Source organism: Plecotus auritus (genome assembly GCF_963455305.1).
Source record: "Plecotus auritus genome assembly, chromosome: X".
In the NCBI taxonomy this organism is placed as follows: domain Eukaryota; kingdom Metazoa; phylum Chordata; class Mammalia; order Chiroptera; family Vespertilionidae; genus Plecotus; species Plecotus auritus.
The window spans coordinates 144207977-144230057 of NC_137784.1; the positions used below are offsets into that span (position 1 = coordinate 144207977).

A 22081-nucleotide genomic window follows, 5' to 3' on the forward strand; every position below is an offset into this window, starting at 1 on the left:
GTAGCGCTTGCACTGCTGGGCTTTGCTGGTCTAATAAAGAGTTAGAAGAGACATTTTTGGTTCCAGATTCTCTGATTGACGGACTTTCTTTAACCTAAGCCTCAATTTTCTTATCTCTAAGCTGACGGCGATTGTCTGGTTTTGTCTATTTCCTGGACTTGTGCAAATCAGATGATAAAATGTGTGGAAATGCTGAGGAAATGTAGGGCAGATGTGGTATAAATTCGGGATACCATATTTTAAGTTGGCCACTGACACACAAGCATTTGCAGGTAGTGGGACAAGGATGGTGAGTCGGGAATTTGGACATGTGAAGACTAATTGCAGTGACGTGGAATGTTAGCTTGAAAACTGGTTGGACTTCCCCAGTTGGAAGGTAGCATAAGAGACTAAGTATTGTTCCAGAATAGAAGTGGAAGATAGAAGTTTCAAGGAAATAGATTTGAGCTTGTGATGAGCTCTAGAGCTCCGATGCCCTGGTGAAATGCACTGAGTAGGGAACTGCTGGGAAGTGTTGGGCATGAAGTTGACCTAGATCTCATAATGAGCCATGTTTATTGAGTGTTTTATATGTTCTAGGCGCTGTTCCAAAGGTTTCATATGCATTAACTCTTCTTTTGTTGTGTTAATCCTCACCGGAGGATATTTTTCCGTTGGTGTTTAGAGTGGAAGGGAAGGGGAGAGACAGAGAGACATTGATGTGAGAGAGACACATCAATTAGTTGCCCCCTGCACTTGCCATTGACTGGAACTGAACCCGGGACCGTTCAGTCCGTGGGCCATACTCTATCTACTGAGCCAAACCAGCTAGGGCTGCATTAACTCTTAATCCTCAGAACAGCCTCATGAGGTTGGAAATCATCTCCATTTCACAGTTGAAAAAACTGAGGTACAGAGGGATTAAGTAACTTCCCCAAGGTTATAGGGTCAGTTAAGTTACAGAGTTAACATTGAGACCAAGGTAGTCTGGGTCCAGGAGTCCACACTTCATTGCCAACTGTTAACAATTTTAACTGGAAGTCTTTTTAAAAGAAAGGGTTTGTTATTTATTAGGCCATTGCTAGCAAAAAAAAAAAAAAAAGACTGTCTGGGTCACGGAGTCTAAACCACCAGCAACATGGCTAGGTAGGAAAGACAGACATGTCCGTCCTCCTGGAGTTTTGCCAGTGGTTGCATACAGCAAGTTGGGGGCGGGGAAGATGTAAGCCATTCTGAAAGGCCTTCCATTCGCTATAGACAAAGCGGGTGGGAGAAGGTGTAGCTGGGGCTAATTCCATGACTCTTGAAAGCTCGTGTGTCAACAAGAAGAGGAGGCTCTTGGGGTTCAAGGTGCCTGGCCCTTCTCTCTTTTTAGATGATCTCTGAAACAGCCAGCCGGCAGTGAATTTAATAATTCCAGCCTACGCTGAGGAGTCTGCGCAGTCTTTAGTCGGTTTTGTACTGCACCTAACTGATCGGCCCCCCTTTCTGTCTCTTCCTTCCCCCCTCTGGCCTTCTGTAATTGAATTTAGGACATCTCAGCATTTTCTCCTTGTCACCAACCAACTCCAGAAGTCTGTAAGAGTAGTGAAAAGGATTTTATTCTATTTATGTTTTCTAATGTGATATTGTGTATCTGGAATGTTGAGGATGAAGAAACGAATTAAATTAATAGAAGGTTCTTGCTTTCAAAAAGATACTGGGGGAAATTATTTTGTAATAATTTCTTTTTTTAATCCTCACCTAAGGATATCTTTTGTTTTTAATTGATTTGAGAGAGAGAGAGGAAGGGGAGAGAGAGAGAGACATCGATGTGGGAGAGAAACGTCAATCAGCTGCCTCCCAGGGACCGAACACACCACCTGTTGGTGCACCGGACGACGCTCTAACCAACTGAGCCACACCAGCCAGGCCTGGAAAGGTTTTGAAGAAATATTTTGTGATAGCAAATACCTATATCAATTCCCCTTGAAGTTTACTTTGAAACGAATCAACGATATTTGAAGTGAAAAGTTGCTCGTTTCCCAGGAAGCTTAATTAATACATTTACCCTTTGCTTTAAAGATGATCTCGAGCTTTTTAGACCAACAAGCCATCTTGTTTGTGGACACTGCTGATCGCTTGGCCTCATTAGCTAGAGATGCTCTGGTCCATGCGCGCCTACCTAGCTTTGCCATCCCGTATGCCATTGATGTATTGACTACGGGGTCTTACCCACGGCTGCCAACCTGCATCAGGGTAAGTACTTTCTCTCCCGTTCGTAAAAGCTGAAGGCTCTGGCATCGCATCTACTATATTATTAAGTAGACCACCAAAAACTTCCATACTTTTACAACAAATATTTGTTTGTTTTTTCCTGTATAACTAAAATAGCGTTTTGTTGAAATAAATTGGGGTCAGAATGTGAGTAGCTATGAAAATGGGTGGATCTTTTTTTTTTTTTTTTTCGGTGAGGGAGAACAGATATGCAAGTGTAACTTACATCTATTTCCGATATGAAGAAAATACTGCACGCTGGTTGCTTTTGGGAAGTGTTTTAAAAATTTGCTGTGCTGGTTTTGTTTTGTTTTTTTTGTTGTTTTTTTTTTTAATATGTTTTATTGATTTTTTACAGAGAAGGGAGAGGGATAGAGAGTTAGATACATCGATGAGAGAGAAACATCCATCAGCTGCCTCCTGCACACCCCCTACTGGAGATGTGCCAGCAACCAAGGTACATGCCCTTGACCGGAATCGAACCTGGGACCCTTCAGTTCACAGGCCGCCGCTCTATCCACTGAGCCACACCGGTCAGGGCATGCTGTGCTGGTTTTTGACTGCCTTAGTAGTATTGTATTTTATACTTCTAAGAAGTGGCGGACCTCACCTCGTGGCAGTAAGTTGGTTTCATAAATAGAGCACCAAGAAGATCATGTTGCATGACCATCTTAGCTGAGTGACTGGTGGAATCACGTGGCACTCTAATGCATGAGAATAAAGGTCACTATTATTGGATGTAGAAGGCAGGAATAAGTGTTAAGATTCTCTTGGGTAAAGTAAGAAAATACTCGGTTAAGAAAACACAGCTAAAAATGATGCCTCTTTGTACATTATTTTAAAATCACTTAAATTTTTTTGAAGGACAAAATTATTCCTCCAGACCCAATTACCAAAACTGAGAAACAAGCCACCCTTCACCAGCTGAACCAGATTCTTAGACATCGGCTTGTCACCACCGATCTTCCTCCTCAGTTAGCAAATCTTACAGTTGGTATGTACCCGAAGGTTCTTGTTTTAAGAATTGTTGGAAATTTTTTTTTTAAGCTTTTGGGATTTTATTAAAAGAAATGTCATTATGAGGTTTTGCCCTACAATTCTGGTGGTGTTTGAATCTGTGGCTGGTCAGCCCTGTCATTTCTCTTTTATGACCTGGAAATACAGTGCTGGTATTTGAAGCTGACAAGTGGGTGAGATCACTGTTGTTCCTTGATGCTAGAAGCGTTGCCTTTGGTTGCTTAATGACCCAGAACCTGGCTACTGCTTATGCAGGAACCACTGATCTGTTTGAACATTTATGAAAAAACAACCTATTTCACATTTCTTTATAAGCAAGACTGAAGGTTCTGGGTTGGCAAAGAGCTGCTTACTTTTCTCTCTCTTTTTTAGCAAAGTAGACTTACTCTTCTTCTTTTAAAAGCAAATGGCCGGGTGAAGTTTCGAGTTGAAGGAGAATTTGAAGCCACCTTGACTGTAATGGGAGATGATCCTGATGTTCCATGGCGTCTTCTCAAGCTAGAAATTCTAGTAGAGGATAAGGAAACAGGAGGTAAATCATAAATATGGATTGAAATCATAAGTATTGATTTAAATGTTTGAGTTTTTTATATCATTGAAACATTTTGGCAGAATAATAAATGTGGTTAGCAATTTATCCTGTCATTTGAAGCAGATTTGATGATAACCATAATTACCTACTGATCTTAGAGATTTCAGTGGTTAAGTATAATGTTCTCTAGTTTCCATAGATAACTTCAGTTCTTTTTTAAAAATTGATTATTAGTCAATATATTCTTCCATAATTGGTACTATGACATGATCTGTACGCTTTTCTGATTAACAACTTTGTTTTCTCCTGTGACTGGAAGATGGACGAGCCTTGGTTCATAGCATGCAAATCAACTTTATCCATCAGCTGGTACAGTCTAGGCTCTTTGCTGATGAGAAACCTCTTCAGGACATGTACAATTGCCTGCGTATCCTTCTGGAATTTGAGACACATGTTTATAAGGAATTTGTGTCTCCTTCTCACCTCCACATTCCCATCTGCCCCTCATCTTGAACTGTAGCAGCCTGAACTCTCCCCATCCACTTTTTTGGGTAGAAATGGGGCTGGGGAAACTAGGCAATGTGAAGAATAGTAATCTGCAGTAAACCAAGTTGTAAACTTACTGTTGACTTGGCGGGTAAAATGAAAAAATGATGCATTAGAAGTAGTACTATTTGGAGAAAAAATAGTGTTCTTTGGTCTACCCATATTCCCTAAACTATGATGAATTAAGGGGCAACTTAATGGTTTGTTTATATTGGTTCAACATTAAATATACATTTTTCTAAAACTATGCCACAAATGATGCCACTTTTTAGGATAAGTCATTGGCGAAATATAATTCCAGAAATTTCTTTCAGAACCAGTTTTTAGGAATAGAGCTTTTGTTAAATGAAGTTTGCTTGTACTTCATTCGCTGTTGTAGTAATATGTATTATATTTGCTTAACGAGATCCATCAGATTCTTTTTGCTTGTCACTTCAGTTAGAAGTGCTACATTCCCAAACTCTGATGTTAATCCGGGAGCGGTGGGGAGACCTTGTGCAGGTGGAAAGGTATCATCCTGGGAAGTGCCTCTCCCTCTCCGTTTGGAAGTAAGTAAAGGTGGCTCTGGTGGGTTCCAGCTATGACTGTAAACACTCTTTTTGTTTCTCTCTTTCTCTCATACATCTGATGCACTATATACTGATAGCTGTGTGCCTCTAGCAATGTGATTTTGTATAGTAAGGTCCCATGGTATCATAGAAACTATAGAGGACACCCATAATTGACAGCCTTCTTAGAGCGTGGCATGTTTTAAGTATGTAGACATCTATCTGTATTAAGACTCACTCTTCTTAAAAAGTTAGATGACTCTGGGCTCATACCAGATCGCTAAAAGACTTAGATTGTTGGATATTGTTTTAAAAACAAACCTGCTTGCTTATCACAGTTTGACATTTTGAATTGCTACTTTTAAAATCTTTTTGGGGGAGGGTTTTGGGAAAAAGTAGTATCGAGCTGCTTACAGTCCAGTTTCCTATTCGAACTTTGCTTAATCCCCATTTTCTGGAAAGGAATCAGAGATGAACAGATATCACTTAGAATACAGATTGTTCTTTTTTGGGATTTTTTTAATTTATTTGTTTGCATGTGTTTTATTTTTAAATTGTGTGTCTGGGTGTGTTTTTTTGTTTGTGGGGTTTGTGGGGTGTTTTTTTTTTTTTTTTTTTTTGGCTGCAGTAAATCAAATATTGTGTTTGATTACAGAATAGCTGTCTTCCCAATATTAATGTATTCCCTCCACAAACAGTGAGGGACTGCCATGTTCTGGCCTCTGGCTAAGGCACTCAATGGATTGCCTCTATTTCATTCCAGAAGTTAACAGGCGTTGTTGAAAACATTGTATATTTTTTCTCTTTAGTCAACAGATTCTTGGGAGAAAAACAGGGACGGCATCTGTTCACAAAGTTACAATTAAAATCGATGAGAATGATGGCTCGAAGCCTTTGCAGATTTTTCATGATCCTCCTTTGCCAGCTTCTGATTCCAAATTAGTAGAAAGAGCCATGAAGGTAGATATCTCAATATATTTTAATATTGGTTTAATTAAATGGATATAACGTGACTTGTCATTTATACTTAAACTTTTAATGTAAATTCTTTAAATTACCCAATTGTTCCTAAAACCCTTTATGGAACTTGTTTTAAATGACTGTTACGCTTCTGCATTGGTTATTTTTTTTTTTAAATATATTTTATTGATATTTTACAGAGAGGAAGGGAGAGGGATAGAGAGTTAGAAACATCGATGAGAGAGAAACATCGATCAGCTGCCTCCTGCACACCCCCTACTGGGGATGTGCCCGCAACCAAGGTACATGCCCTTGACCGGAATCGAACCCGGGACCCTTCAGTCCACAGGCCGACGCTCTTTCCACTGAGCCAAACCGGTTTTGGCTGGTTATTTTTTAAAATCTAATATTATAATAAAAAGATGTTCTTTCATATTTGATAATTTTGATCAGATCATCATTTTGTTTTTAAGGTCATTTAATCTATGATAACTGATACATATAGTATCTTGATCTATACTCATCACAATGTTACCTGTAGTCTTTAAGCTACCAGGACCACATGTTTATTTTTTTACCTTAAGTTTGTGCTTAATCGTTATGATTCTAAAAGGAAATATCTTGAAGCACAATAATCTACTCAAGCTTTAAAGTGAAAATGTTTAAATTGCACATGTGATTCTGTTGTTCTTGTCTATGCAGATTGATCACTTATCAATAGAAAAACTCCTGATTGACAGTGTTCGTGCACGAGCGCATCAGAAGCTCCAGGAACTGAAGACCATTCTTAGAGGCTACAATGCCAATGAAAACTGTAGGTTCTTTTAAATAGGCATCTTTGTCTTTCTTTTGTTTAAATTAGTATTCACTTTTATTTTCTGAAGGGTCTATCTTAATATGCCCTCTTTCCTGATATATAGGTGTTGCTGTGAAGGCTGGACATTTTTGCATTTTAACTTGTGATCCACCCAGCTTGTCCTAACTTTTCCCTTATTTTCTTTTTATTTAGCTTGGCCTTAGTTTTGAAATGCATGCATATTGACCCTCCTTATAACTCTTTTTTTCCTATTGGAATGGAAGCTATTTTAACATTTTAATATGAATTTTATTTCTTTTAGGTTTTCTTCTAAGGTTAAGGCAGCTTTGCAAATGTTTATAATATAGTTATAAAATGTGCCTCTTTGAAGCAGAATGTATGCTTTGTCTTTTAAAACATTTTTTGAATTGTTAACACATTAACAGGGTTCAAAATAAATACAGATAGACACACAGTGAAAACTCTTCCAGTTACCTAGTAGATTCAGAGCTCTGGGGGATAGTCATTTAGAAAGTAAGTACTTTTCGTTCTAGAAATAAAGTTTCACAGTATCATTATGGGCATATTTACTGTCCCTGCCCTGGTTGTTGTTGGCTGTGACTACCTTGTGCCCACAGTGAGCAGCCTTTAAGTGAGATGATGTTGAAGTGCCATATAAATAAGAAGTTCTAATAGCGCTAGTAGCAAAAGTACTGCGTTTCATGATCACAGAGCCCACCTCAACCCATTATACTTAAAAAGGCAGCTTCTTAGGTACAGACTAGTCACACTGGAATGAAACTGCTTTGATGAAGTAGAGAAAAACACTGCCTGAAGAAAAGACAGAAAGTCAAGAAAATAAATTTGTGTTTAGAATACATAATTTCCAAGCAAGGTGAAAAAGAGGATCTAAGACAAGCTAAAAGCGGAAGGGTAGCTTAACTTAAAAATGCAAATGTGAGCCTTAAAGAAATAAAGGGTATGGCAGGCATCTGGCAAATGTAGTTGTTCCATCTACTTTGAGGGGGCATGTCCTTTAACCCCATCAAGGTTTAGCATTAGATTTCTCAGGTTTTAACTTTAAATTAAATTTAATTATAAGATGTAGTGTAAATTGCCCCCCCCCCCCATTTTAATCCCTCAAGCAATGTTACGAAATACAGACCTAAAATTTATGATTGGAAAGCATAATTAAAACTCTCATTGGACCCTCCTTTTTGTTTTTGAGATACTAGTGGGGGGGGGTGTCCCTCAGCACCCTCTCCAATCTGGGACCCCTCAGGGGACATCCCTCTCACAATCTGGGACTGTTGGCTCCTAACTGCTCACCTGCCTGCCTGATTGCCCCTAACCACTCTGCCTGCCAGCCTGCTCGCCCCAACTGCCCCCCCCTGCCGGCCTGATCGCCCTAACCGCCTCTGCCTTGGCCCCGCCACCATGGCTTTGTTTGGAAGGACATCGGAAGGTCTCCCGGAAGGTCTCCTGGTCTAATTAGCCTATTACCCTTTTTTTTTTTTTTTTAAATATATTTTATTGATTTCTTACAGAGAGGAAGGGAGAGGGATAGAGAGTTAAGAAACATCGATGGGAGAGAAACATCCATCAGCTGCCTCCTGCACACCTCCCACTGGGGATGTGCCCGCAACCAAGGTACATGCCCTTGACCGGAATCGAACCTGGGACCCTTCAGTCTGCAGGCTGACGCTCTATCCACGGAGCCAAACCGGTTTCGGCTAGCCTATTACCCTTTTATTAGTATAGATAATTCACATATAATTCACTCATTCAGTGTTTTTTTAATATATTCAAAGAGTTGTGCAACCATTACCACAATCTAATTTTAGAACATTTTTATCATCCCGAAGGAAACCATGTACTCATTAGCAGTCACTCCCCCTTCACCCGCCCCACCAGCTCCCTGGCAACCACTAATCTATTTCTGTCTATAGAATTGCCTTCCAGGACATTTCAGAGTAATATCATATATATGTACCTGTGAATGGAATGGCTGGGTCATATAGTGAGTCTATATGTTTTACCTTTTGCCATGTTTAACACCTATTTTTTATTCCACTACTAGCATGTGAGGATTCCAGTTTTCTCCACATCCTCACCAACACTTGTTATTGTCTATCTTTGTTTCTAGCCATCTTGGTGGGTGTGAAGTGGTATCTCATAGTGGTTTTGATTTGCATTTTCCTAATGATTCTTGAGCATCTTATTCACTTACCTTTTTTGGAGAAATGTCTATCCAGATCCTTTGCCCATATTATACTTAGATTAATTATTTTTTTATTACTGCGTTATAACAGTTCTTTATTTAAGTTCCTTTTCATGTATCATGATTTGCAAGAATTTTGTTTCATTCCATGAGTTGTCTTTTCACTTTCTAAATGGTATCGTTTGTAACGCAAGTTTTTAATTTGGACAATGTCCGATTTGGCTATTTTTTCTTCTGTTGCTTGTGCTTTTGGTGTCAAACCTAAAGAATCCATTACTTAACCCAAGGTCATGAAGATGTACTCTTGAGTTTTCTTCTAAGAGTTTTGTAGTTTTAGTTCTTACTTTCAGGTAGGGGTCCAACTGAGTTTTTTGTTTGGGGATATCCAGTTGTCCTAGTAACTTTGGTTAAAAAGATGATCCCCCCCCACACCCATTTAATTGTTCTTAATGAAAACTTAAAGTATTTTTGCAATCTTAATTCTTTCTAATTTTTCTTATTTCTAGTTTTTCAAAATAGAGAAATTCTAAAATTTCATTTGTTGGGATTGCAGAAAATAGGGCTTTGTGATCTTGTGATAGGCTCTGGTGAACTTTAGTATCGTCTGTAAACAAGGCTTAGTAAGTGAAAAAACTCAATATGATTGCCCAGGGGATATTTAAATTACTTTGAAAAATAGACTGTAAGCATGTGTTTACATAGGAAGTGCTGTTTGAGTAAGTTACAAAGGTTTTTCTGCAGCAGCGTTTTGCAGCGATGTCACTACTTGAGTTAGTAGCCAGAAGATCTGCGCTCAGCTGCGTGTCTTGAATGATCACACTCTTTGGGCCCCATTTTCCTCATTTGTAATTAGAGGATGTCCAGGCTCTTCCGGGATCTCAAGCCCTGGGTGTCTGTGGAGTCCTCAGTGTTAGAGAAAGGTGCTTGGGAAACTAAGCTTTAGAGGGGCGGGAGGTGCTGGCATGTGGGGTTGGAACTCTCTGGCCTCCTTCAATCAGACAGCCCTGGAAATGGGAACCGCTATAGGAAAGGGCCTGCTGACCCACCGTCTTAGGACATGTGCTTTCCCTTGTGTGTGTTTTGTTGTTGTGTTTTGTTTTTTAAATCTATTTGTATTGATGTCAGAGAGGGAGAGGGAGAGAGATAGAAACATCCATGAGGAGAGAGAATCATGGATCGGCTGCCCCCTGCACGCCCCCCACTGGGGATTGAGCTCTCAACCTGGACATGTGCCCTTGACCGGAATAAAACCCGGGACCCTTCAGTCCGCAGGCCGATGCTCTATCCACTGAGCCACACTGGCCAGGGCTTTACCTTGTTTTTTAAATTCATGTTCATGCATTTGTACTCATGTAGTCTTACTGGATCCCTTTTGTAAAGCATGCTTTAGTCAGATCCCTTGGAATCCCTTTCTGCCGCCCCCTTTATCACCTGGCTTTTCACAGATACTCAGTTTTTATCATTAGATTGAAGTTATAATTGTTATCCCAGTTGTCAGAACTAGTTTTACTCCATTGCTACACTTTAAAAATGTTTTTGCTTTAAGGAAAATATCTCTACCCCATTAGGAATTATAACAGTGCAGATAAGTTTTAAAGTCAGCAACCCTGCTTCAAATCTGTAAGTACTTTTTATTATATTAACACAGTCATTCCAGCAGAACATGAACTAATTTGTCACACTGTTCTGAATTATAAAGTATTGTAAAGAAATTCCTGTGGGTGCCTTTTTGTTCTGTTTTTTGTTCTATTTTTTATTTGTTTTTAGGTGAGAGTTCTGCTGGATCTGCTGTTAAACATTTGTATACAGAGATGTACCAGATACACTTGAAAGCAGCTTGTTTTCATCTGACTGTGTCTCTTTCCATTTTTTGGCTTTATCAATTTGTTTGATAATTTGTATAGATAGTACCAAGGGTAACTTCACTCATTTTAATTATTGCAAATTCATAATAAGATGGTTTGGGTTGTCTCTCTGATTCGTAAAGGTAATGTACATTGTTAAGCACTTTGCTTTTTAAGTCACCTTTACACACCTGTCACTTTTTCCTCCCAAGGACCCAGGGCATGGACAGCAAGATGCTACTGTCCTTGTTTAACAAAACAACACGGAGAAGCCAGCCCTGAGGAAAGGCTGGGCCTCCGTTTCCGCTCTCCTCCTGCTGCCTTTCTCCTGTGTTAGCGCTAGGAATGCGGCCGCCGCCAGAGCCTGTTCCTTTCCCAGCTCCCATCTGATCTCAGTGCTGTGCTCCTTCCTTACCCTGCTCCCCAGCTTGTGGGGTGAAGGGAAGGTCCATTAGGCCTGCTGGAAACACCGAGAACCCGAGGCCAAGTCTACTGGCAGCTTTGGGAGTTTGTGTATAGAAGTTGCCTGTTGTTCTTATTTTATCTGTAACTTGAAAATGAGCTACACAAATAATGGAAAACATTTTCCTGTATAATCGGCGATGTTCAATAATTCTCACGTGTTGCTTGTTTTTGTAAACGCATGGGCCCTAATTGCCAGAAAACCTTTCTTTGTGAAGAATGGCATTGAGAGTATTTATGCCGTAGATGAAACTTCTTTGATTTACCAAACAACTGATTTGCTTCCCACTATATAAAAAAGAAAATCCTTAAAAATTAACTTATTGGTCATTACTGAGTGAAAGTAAAACTAGGACCCAGCTCACTGATGGGGTTAAATTTTCCCTGGCTATTTTAATGGTTTCTAAGGCCTCTTGGGACTTCTTTGCTATAATATTTGAGTGGGGCATATTTGTTTCACGCCACGTTGAAGATTACATTTTCCTTTTGAGCTCCTAATTGCCTTCATATATTCCAATTTTGCAAAAATCCTGTTTTTCTTCTAACAGTCAGGATTGTTTAATAGCTGACTTGTTTCTAGTCTCTGACATATACTTTTCTTTTTTTTAGAAATGCTCAGATAGAAATATAATTTTTAATTCTTAACTGTCCAGCTTCCATAGAGACTGCACTTCCAGCTCTCGTCGTTCCCATCTTGGAGCCCTGTGGTAATTCGGAGTGTCTACACATTTTTGTGGATTTGCATTCTGGAATGTTCCAATTGATGCTTTATGGACTTGGTAAGTTAATAAATGATATAGTCATTCAGTGTAAGGAAAAATACTTTTAACAAAAGCAAAATTAAAAATTTCTGCCACTAGATATTGAGAAGAGCGGCATGAGCAGTGTGGAGAGGAGTGGATATGGGAAGAATAACTTGCTGACATCTGTTCCTTGGGGCCCATTTTAGCTCCACTTTGGATTTTCTTGTACCGGAAGTTAAACTTCCCAATATGAAGTACATTCATGTTGCTTCTCATGTAAAAGTCATAATGTTGATGGCTGATGTGTTTTAGATGTAACGATTTTACCACTAATAGTTGGGAGACATGAAGATGGCCACAAGGGATTCTCATGTCATTCATGGCTATAAACTTCTAAGGTAACTTGGGGTACAGAATCCTGGAGGAAAAGATTTTTTTCTGGCTTAAATAAAGTAGAAATTAAAGTTTGATTTCTTACATGTTCTGTTACTGAGTTGGTGTTCTAAAATGGTGAAGTACTAGGAACTTAGGGCTTTTGTGTTGCTAATGGAACATGGCTCTTGAGTATATTAGCACATTTGCCATTTGAAATTAACATTGAGCTACATAGATTGCTGAAAATAAAAGGTTTTCTAGTTACGTTGTTTGGCTATAAAGAGATTTTTCTCCAAGCTGCGCGTGGAGTACTGCCCGAATTACTTTGAATCACATCACGTGTGTGATGGCTAAATGATAAGTGACACATTTATGAATTACCTTTTAACTATGGTTCCAAACCAACCAGGCAATTGTTGTTTGTCCTTAAAAACTTTATTTAACTGTTTTCTTGATTATTAACACAGTACATACTCATCAGTAAAAACCTAAACATGTGGAAATGAGAGAAGGAGAAGAAAATAGTTTCTCTTGGCAATCGTTGTTATTTTAGGGTATCTGCTTATCTCACTCATCTCAGGCGCTTAAACCACAGAGTGTTTTCCCACAGTTCTGGGGGTCAGAAGTCTGGAAGCAGGTGGCCAGCTCGGTTGAGTTATGGTCAGGGCTCTCTTCCTGGCTGGCAGACTCCGGCCTTCTCACTTGTCCTCACGTGGCAGGAAGAGGGAGAGAGCAAGCTTTCTGGCCTTTTTTATAAGGGCACGCATCTCATCATGAAGCCCCCAACCTTATCTGAGCTTAGTTACTTCCTGAAGGCCCTGCCTCGCCAGTCATGGGCAGGTAGGGGAATACAGTTCAATCCATAGCAGTGTTTTTTTCTTTTTTCTGTATTTTTTTCTTTAGTTGAAATCATTTTATATTTAGCTTTTTGCTCAACATTCTATTATTAGCATTATCTAGTGTCGTTAAAAATTCTAAGTGACATTTAGTATGCTAATCTTCAGCCAGCAGCTCTTGTTTATGCCAGAGACCATTTGTGTTTAATAAGTATCATAATGGAGTTCTATAGTTTTTATAATTGTTAAGGTTCTTCGTCTAGTAATATTAAGAGCTTTCGATACAGATACGTTAAAAATAACAATTGACTAAGAATTTTGGGAATTAAAATATAGGCAAAGAATTAATTCATGTATTTGTTACTGATTCTTGTTGCAAGTATACATTTGCTATTCATTAGTTGTCTTAACTATAGCTCTCCCTAAATGTTAAAGAGGGAAAACAGATTAGGTTAATTTATGCCTAATGATGCATTTAGTTTAGTTTTTTTCTAACTCAAAAGTAACATTCCTTTCTGCCTAAAACAATAATTTCATTTAAGTTTTGGGCTATCTAGATATTTTGTGTCTTTAATTAATTGTACAAGCAATTAATTAAAATGCTTTCTTTTCTAGATCAGGCCACTTTGGATGACATGGAGAAGTCTGTGAATGATGATATGAAACGGATTGTTCCTTGGGTTCAACAACTTAAGTAAGCTTAATTATTTAGCTCAATACTAAAAATGGAAACTTTTTAAAAGTATATATTTTTATTGATGTCAGAGAGGAAGGGAGAGGGAAAGAGAGAGAGAAGCATCAAGGATGAGGGAGAATCACGGATCGGCTGCCTTCTACACGCCCCTCCACTGGGGATCGAGCCTGCAACCCAGGCTTGTGCCCTGACCGGGAATCTAACCGTGACCTCCTGGTTCATAGGTGGACGCTCAACCCCTGAGCCATGCCAGCTGGGCTCCATTATTGCTCTTGGTCGGTCCTTAATGTCTATGACGTGAAGCTTGAACACCTTTTAGTACTTAATGATCGAATCTAAATTCTCTTGGAATAGGTCCAGGATGGCAGTGCTTCGTATTAAGTTCCCCTCTAGAGCAAATGTAGGTATGAAGGGCATGACATTGAACTTTTGTTCCTTGCCACTTTTTCTCTTGCACAAGTACGCTACACAAGGAATTTTTTAAAAAAATACATTTTATTGATATTTCACAGAGAGGAAGGGAGAGGGATAGAGAGCTAGAAACATCGATGAAAGAGAAACATTGATCAGCTGCCTCCTGCACACCTCCCACTGGGGATGTGCCCGCAACCAAGGTACATGCCCTTGACCGGAATCAAACCCGGGACCTTTCAGTCCACAGGCCGACGCTCTATCCACTGAGCCAAACCGGTTTCGGCTCTACACAAGGAATTTTATTGTAGCTAGTGTTCTCTGCAGTAGTGCCTTATTTGTTCTTATCCAGGAGAACCTTCAGGGTATGCACCTACCAGCTGACACTTTCAAAATAATCATTTCTGCTTCTCTGATACTATCGTTCAGTTTGTCTCAAAATCCTTTGAATGCTTCATACTGTGAAACTAAATAAAATTGAAAATGGAGCTAGAGATAATCCTTGAAGGTTTCATTACCACTCCAGTCCACACAGGTACCATTATAGCAACTCTAACAAACTCTCTTAAAATTAATAAATCAACAAAAATTCCAAGAGAGAAATAAAAATTTTAGAGATCAAGGCTAAAGCTGGCAAATGGAGAAGGGGTGGATCTATTGCTTTTGTGATCTTCTAGCCTACCTCTTCCCCTTTGGAAGTTTTAGGTGGTAAAAATTCAAACATTTTGATCTCAAGTCATTTTTCTCATTAACAGGACATGATTTGAAATGCCAGTAGAGAGATATTATTACATGAACCTTTTTTTTTTTACATGAGCCTTTTGAACAGCTGTTTAGTTTGTATGTGAAAAATGATAGTCATTACTCTAACAATTTCTAAAATTTTTGTGGTTTAGCATCATTTTTTGTGCATTTTGGCTAAACAAGCAAGGTTTAAATACTTAAATGCTTCATAATTCACATTTTGCATAACTTAAGGTTATCTGGCAGTTCCAGCCTGCAGAAATATAACTAAAACCAGAAAGCTAAATCCCAAAAGCCTTAAACTCACATAGGAAAGGTCCCCTGGTCCTGGCCAGGTGCCTTAGTTGGTTGGAGCATCATCCTGGGCACCAAAAGATTGCAGGTGTGATTCCGGGTCAGGGCACATACCTAGGTTGTGGGTTCGATCCCTGATTGGGGTGCATATGGGAGGCAACTGATCAATGTCTCTTTTCCTCCCTTCCTCTCTCCCTTCCTCTCTCCTCCTTCTTCCCTTCCTCTCGCTAAAATCAATAAAAACAGGCTCAGGTGACGATTTTTAAAAAAATCCTCTGGTTGTCAGTTATTATACTGTTTCTCAAATGATCTTTGATGAATAACCAGTTCGTCACTAATTTATCATGCAACATTAATGTTTTTGAAATAACCACTGAAGTATAATTTGCTTATCATAAAATTCACCCAGTTTAAGTGTGCAATTCAATGACTTGTAGTAAATTTACTGAGGTTTACAACCATAGCCACAATCCAATTTTAGAACATTTTTTATCACCTCAGAAAGGTGCTCATTTACACTTAATTCCCATTCCCAGCCTCGGCCTCAGGCAAGGATGAGCCTACTTTTCATTTCTGTAGATTGTCCTTTTCTGGACATTCCATACAAATGCAGTCATAAAGTATGTGATCGTTTATGACTGGCTTCTTTCACTTAGCATAATGTTCATCAGAAAATTCTGTGATTTTATGATGTGGACTACCTTTTTTAAATTAAGGTTTTGGCTTGGACAACAGCGGTGCAAACAATCTATAAAACATCTGCCTACGATAAGCACTGAAACATTGCAGCTGTCCAATTACTCAACTCATCCTATTGGAAAACTTTCTAAGAATAAGCTGTTCATTAAACTTACCCGCCTTCCACAGTACTACATTGTAAGTATGCAGAGGGGTGATTTGGGTGGTCCAGTTCAGTAATTCTGTCAGTATCTTGAATGATCTATTGTTTAAGTTCATTTGCAAATGTATTTTATTGGATAACTGACTTTTGTATAGTGATTCTAAACCCAGGAGGGCAGGAACAATGGTAGGGTTGGGAGAGAGAGGAAAATTCTAAGAAATTTCATAATGTGCAGGCAGGCTTGGGGAATATAAGATATACCCCCATTTCTCACCCTGGGATCTTTCCTATGGTGAGGCCTAATTTCTGCTTGGAATGAGGCATCATCTTTGAATAAGAAGAAAAAAACTGAACGCAACTACGGTGAGGGTTTGGAGATGTTGTTTGTGTCAGATAAATTGATTTGGTTTTAATCAAATGTTGACTTGCATAATGCAGCCTTTTAATATGGAGCTGAAGGAGCTTTATTTTCTAATCTTTAATTGATTGAAGGTATACATATCCACTTTATTGGTTGCATATACCTTTCAGTGCATAGTAAGATTCTTACTGTTGTGTGTATCATAGTCCACCCCTTTTATAGCTGAGTGGTAGTCCATGGGATCGGTGGGGCAGTTTGTTTAACCAGTCTCCAGTAGAAAGAACCTGGGTAGTTTCCAGTTTGGGATAATTATCAGTAAAACTGCTGTGAGCATTTGCATATAGGTTTTTTGTGAACTTAAATTTTTGTTTCATTTGTATAAGTAACTAGGAGTGCGATTATTGGGTCATATGGTAAGTGTTTGGCTTTATAAGAAACTGCCAAACTTTTCCAACATGGCCGGACCATTTTGCATTCTTGCCAGCAACACATGGGAGTTCCCATTGCTCCACATTCTTTTTTTTTTTTTTTTTTTTAAATATATTTTATTGATATTTCACAGAGAGGAAGGGAGAGGGATAGAGAGCTAGAAACATCGATGAGAGAGAAACATCAATCAGCTGCCTCCTGCACACCCCCCACTGGGGATGTGACCGCAACCAAGGTACATGCCCTTGACCGGAATCGAACCTGGGACCCTTCAGTCCCCAGGCCGACGCTCTATCCACTGAGCCAAACCGGTTTCGGCTGCTCCACATTCTTGCCAGCACTGGATACTGTAATTTTTAAAAATTAGCCATTCTGATGTGTAATGGTATCTTACTGTAGTCTTAATTTGCGCTGCCCTCATGACTGATGATGTTTAATATCTTTTCATACGCTTATTGGCCATCCATAGGTCTTCTTTGGTGAAGTGTCCATTTTCCTTTTTTTTTTTTTTTTTTTAAATATATTTTATTGATTTTTTACAGAGAGGAAGGGAGAGGGATAGAGAGCTAGAAACATCGATGAGAGAGAAACATCAATCAGCTGCCTCCTGCACACCTCCCACTGGGGATGTGCCCGCAACCAAGGTACATGCCCTTGACCGGAATCGAACCCGGGACCCCTCAGTCCGCAGGCCGATGCTCTATCCACTGAGCCAAACCGGTTTCGGCCATTTTACTTTTAACTCTTCCATTTCCTCAGGTGTATCAGTGTGATGCTTAGGTGCTGGCCATTTTCCTGAAGAGAGTATTGGGGAGGGGGAGGGGGGAGGCAGGATGAGAGAGAGGAAAGTGTTGGTCAAGAGCTTTGCCTAAGGCTTTTATTTCTCTTACTAAAGTATTTGGGAGACATTTCTTAAATTTCAGATAGACCTTGAAAACAGTAAGCTGGCGCGGTGAGTAAGAACAAGGTCTCTAGGCCAGACTTCTGGGATCAAAGTGAGTCCATCGCTTCTCAGCTCTGAGACCTTGGGCAAGTAACCCAACTCTAGTGCCTCAGTTTCCTTATCAGGAAAACGGAGACAATTCCATTTCACCGAGTTATTAGGAGGATTAAATATGTTAGCGTCTGTCAAGTAGTTAGGACAGTGCATGGCGCCTAGCAAGCTCCTGTCATCTTGTTGGTGATATTGTTATCGTTATCCTCACAGTGACTACATTTTTTCTGTTGAAAAGACGGGGTTCATCTTTATATGCTTCCAAGTATGAGAGATAGTTGTCCTTTTTTTCTGCCATAATAATGGAATTCTTAGGATGTTTTAATGGTTAAGGGAGACAGCAGGGCAAGTTGAAATAGGTAACACTGTAGAAAAATCTAGCAGAGCTGCTGGACTTAAGCATAACTTTTTCCCCCCCAATTTATAAGCTAAGGCAGGAATATCAAGAACATCTAATGAAAATAGTCTAAATGTCCCATTTGCTATAGTTTAAGGTTTCTACTGTTGTTGTTCTTTAGTCTGATCAATTTTTTAGAAAATTATATATTTACTGGGTGGGAATGCTTTTTGACATCACGATTAATTTGTGTTGTTTAAAGAAAAAATAGATGATTAGATTTATCATTCTAAGCCCTGCTTGATATCAGGAGGAACATATCCAGCCCCTGTTATTTCTCTGAGTTTCATTTCTTCTGTGGGCCTTTTTAGGTCGTAGAGATGTTGGAGGTCCCCAGTAAACCCACACAGCTGTCCTACAAGTACTACTTCCTGTCTGTGAGCGCCGGGGAGCGCGAGGACGGCCCTGTCATGGCACTCCTGCTGCAGCAGTTCAAGGACAACATCCAGGAACTGATTTTCCGCACAAAAACCGGGAAACAGCCCCGAACCGGTACCAAGCGCAAGGTATGCTCACATGTGCAAGTAAGCACAGAATCTGTGTACGTTACCTTCATTGTAGTCTTAGCATCTTTTTAATATGGGAAAGAATTAGGTAGTTTTTAACAGACGAGGCAGCAATAAGATGTAAGTAATAATTGTCTACATTTTCTTGGAAATGCTTCTCTTTTAATTAATAATTAACTGTACACCATTTTCCACAAGAGAACTTGTTAAATACACAATATTTACTGCTAAATTTCTCGTGTTTAGGCCAATATTTGCCCAGTAAATATTTGCTGAATGAGTAAGATTTTTACTTAACCTTGAGCTTTATCGTAGTTTAACTGCCTTAACTAATTGTATCACATACACTTTTTTCTGTTTTTTACTTATATTCTAGTTGTCTGATGATACATGTCCACTAGAACCTAAGAAAACCAAACGATCAGGAGAAATGTGTGCCTTCAATAAAATTCTAGCTCACTTTGTCGCCGTGTGTGATACAAACATGCCGTTTGTAGGACTTCGGTTGGAGGTAATTTTGTAACGATTTTGGGTACTCTAAATGAAAGTAGTTTTTCAGATGCTTTGCTAAAGCTACATGGATTCCCTTAGGAGAATCAGAATGATTGTCAATCTTGTTCATCTTGGGAGGGATGGGGTTGAAATCATACATGTAAAACAACAAATTATTTCATCTCTCCCATCCGAAATTGTGTGCCTTCTGCTCTTGGTGGAAGTAGAAGGCAAATTCTTTTCAGTTTTAAAACAAAAGGACAGCTTTTGCGAATTAACATCTTGTATACCCCTTTGTAGCAGCATTATTTAACTCTGTTGGACATGGCCAGCTGATAAGGGGGTGGCTTATTTTTGTGTTGATGAAGCTATGCATATTGCTTACACAGTAACAAGATTGGGTTCCTTTCTGAGAAGCAGGTCAGAAAGAATCTTAAACTGAATTTACTTTTGTCACGTGGAAGAGGCGTAGACTTACGCAGAATTCGTGTTTTTCCAGAATACACAGTTGTATCATCCAGCATGACCCCCAAACATGAAAGTAAAAGGGGAGGGAACAGACAGAATCTGTGCTTTTCATCAAGGGCTTTAGACAAGGATCGGCGACCCTTAAACCCTAGATTCTTTCGCTCTAGTTGAAGTTTTACTTTTTGTAAGACTCCTTCCCTCTGGGAGTTATTGTGAAGGAAGGAGGAGATCTGAAAATGCGAAAGTGGAGTGTGTCAGTTGCCCTGATGATGACAGTCTCGGGAAGACTTCCAGAAAACACTGCCGTGCTTTAGAGCAGGGGTTGGCAAGCTTTTTTTTGGAAAGGGCCAGATAGTAAATAGTTAGGCGTGTGGGTCATATGGTCTCATACCACAGCTACTCAAATCTGTTGTGAGGTGTGAAGCAGCCATGGTTGGTACTTTAAAAAATGAGCATGGCTGTCGTCGAGTAACACTTATTTATAAAAACAGGCAGTGGGCTGGATTCGGCCACGAGCTGTTCTCCGCTGACCCCTGCTTCATAGAGCTTTGGGATCTCAGGTGGGCACCAGCTGCGACATTGTGAAGAGAGAGCATCAGTAGCCCTGAGAAACGCAAGCCCAGGAATGGGCCCCTAAAATACATCCTGCTGTCCTCCGTGTCGCAGCTACTAGAGCTGTGAGCTTGAGCAATATCTTCTGGGCACTGGCCACGGCTCCTAGGCCAGGGGTGGGCAAACTTTTTGACTCGAGGGCCACAGTGGGTTCTTAAACTGGACCGGAGGGCCGGAACAAAAGCATGGATGGAGTGTTTGTGTGAACTAATATAAATTCAAAGTAAACATCATTATATAAAAGGGTACGGTCTTTTTTTTTATTTATTTCAATAGTTTTATTCATTTCAAACATTTTAACAAGAAGAATGTAAACACTAATTATTATAATTGGAAACTTCAAAAAATGGAGGAATCATAGCACAATAACATACCTTATATTGAACATGGCAAAGGCAAAATAAAATTGCCTAACGAAGGAAAGGTACAAAAGCCTTTCAAATTAAACTTAAATATAATAAAATAATTTAAAACTAAAACAAATAGAAAAGAACAAAATGTGTAAACAGTAAATTAAACATTTTCTTTAGTGCAACTTCCAAATTATGCCCGGGACGTAGATGTAGATGGCAGTGTAGACTGGGTTGAAAGGTTTTTGGTCTTTAAAACATCAACTTCAGTGGGAACAGTGTTGTTGGTCTCCTTTTTAGCTAATGCTCTGATCCTGTGCTCTCCAGGGGTGTGTCTCCCTCCATCACCACGATAACGTGTCTCCGCATTCCCAGGCTGATGTTGGGGGACGCGTCCGCGGGCATTCCAAGGAGCCTCTGGAAGATGGAGAGGTTGTTCCTTCTACTGAATGGGCGGATATAAACCCGCCCACTCAGAAGAAGGAGCTGCGGCCGTGTTTCCCGACGTTGCCATGTTAACACTGCTGCTGGTGAAGGAGCGGAGGGGAGAGCAAGAGAACCCTCCGCTCTTTCGGCTCCGCGGGCTGTATAGAACAGCCGAACGGGCCAGATCCGGCCCGCCGGCCGTAGTTTGCCCACGGCTGTCCTAGACTGTACAGACCGTGTCCGGGCCTCCTGTCTGCTTGACTGTGTCCTTGGCCTTCCTCATTGTGCTGTGTGGCTTGAGCGTATGAGCGTCAGGCAGTACTGCCTTTGCAGTAGGAAGGGAGGGTGCATGGTGTCCGGGGGCAAAGTAATGCAATTGTTTCCTCTTTTCCTGCCTGGTCTCGCCCCCGCCCCCAGGCTAGAAATCACAGACATGTGTCTTTGTAGTGCCCACATGGACTAACACCTATAGACACATGTCCTCTCTGGCCCCTTCTCTTCACTCCCATACCTGTTACACACATAAGACATCTGAGCTCTTGTCAACTCAGTCAAGCTCTTAAAAACCTTGCCTGCTTTTCTTCTCTCAACAAAAAAAGACACGTTAAAGACAAAAGCAAGCACATTTTCTGCTTAAAGCAATTTGTACTGAGACGTGAATAACAAAATCTAATATTACCAGGGCTGTTTATTTATGTGATCCATAGAATAAAGGCAACATTTTTTGAGCCCTTCACCCTATGACTCCTTTTGAATCTGAACCCCTACTGCCTATTTCAGGGGTCCTCCAACTACGGCCCGCGGGCCACATGCGGCCCGCCGAGGACATGGATCCGGCCCGCCGGGTGCCGCTGCCTGTCCTGCTCAGCAGCCGACACGTCCCGGGCCCACAGTGTGCATAGGAATTTGTTCATAGTTTTTTTTTTAAACTATAGTCCGGCCCTCCA

General features: G+C 40.1%; 1 protein-coding gene across 3 annotated transcripts in view; it reads left to right on the plus strand.

Annotated features, from left to right (window-relative positions):
- MED14 (mediator complex subunit 14) overlaps positions 1–22081 on the plus strand; it is a 64533-nt gene that overhangs the window by 11746 nt on the left and 30706 nt on the right. For all 3 annotated transcript variants that reach the window (XM_080653567.1, XM_080653568.1, XM_080653569.1), the window contains exons 4-15: positions 2044–2217; positions 3100–3229; positions 3656–3784; positions 4104–4211; positions 4746–4878; positions 5688–5838; positions 6541–6652; positions 11815–11940; positions 13731–13809; positions 15975–16134; positions 18592–18786; positions 19163–19297. In XM_080653567.1, the coding sequence (XP_080509693.1) occupies positions 2044–2217; positions 3100–3229; positions 3656–3784; positions 4104–4211; positions 4746–4878; positions 5688–5838; positions 6541–6652; positions 11815–11940; positions 13731–13809; positions 15975–16134; positions 18592–18786; positions 19163–19297 (1632 nt within the window). The remainder of the gene's footprint in view (positions 1–2043; positions 2218–3099; positions 3230–3655; positions 3785–4103; positions 4212–4745; positions 4879–5687; positions 5839–6540; positions 6653–11814; positions 11941–13730; positions 13810–15974; positions 16135–18591; positions 18787–19162; positions 19298–22081) is intronic.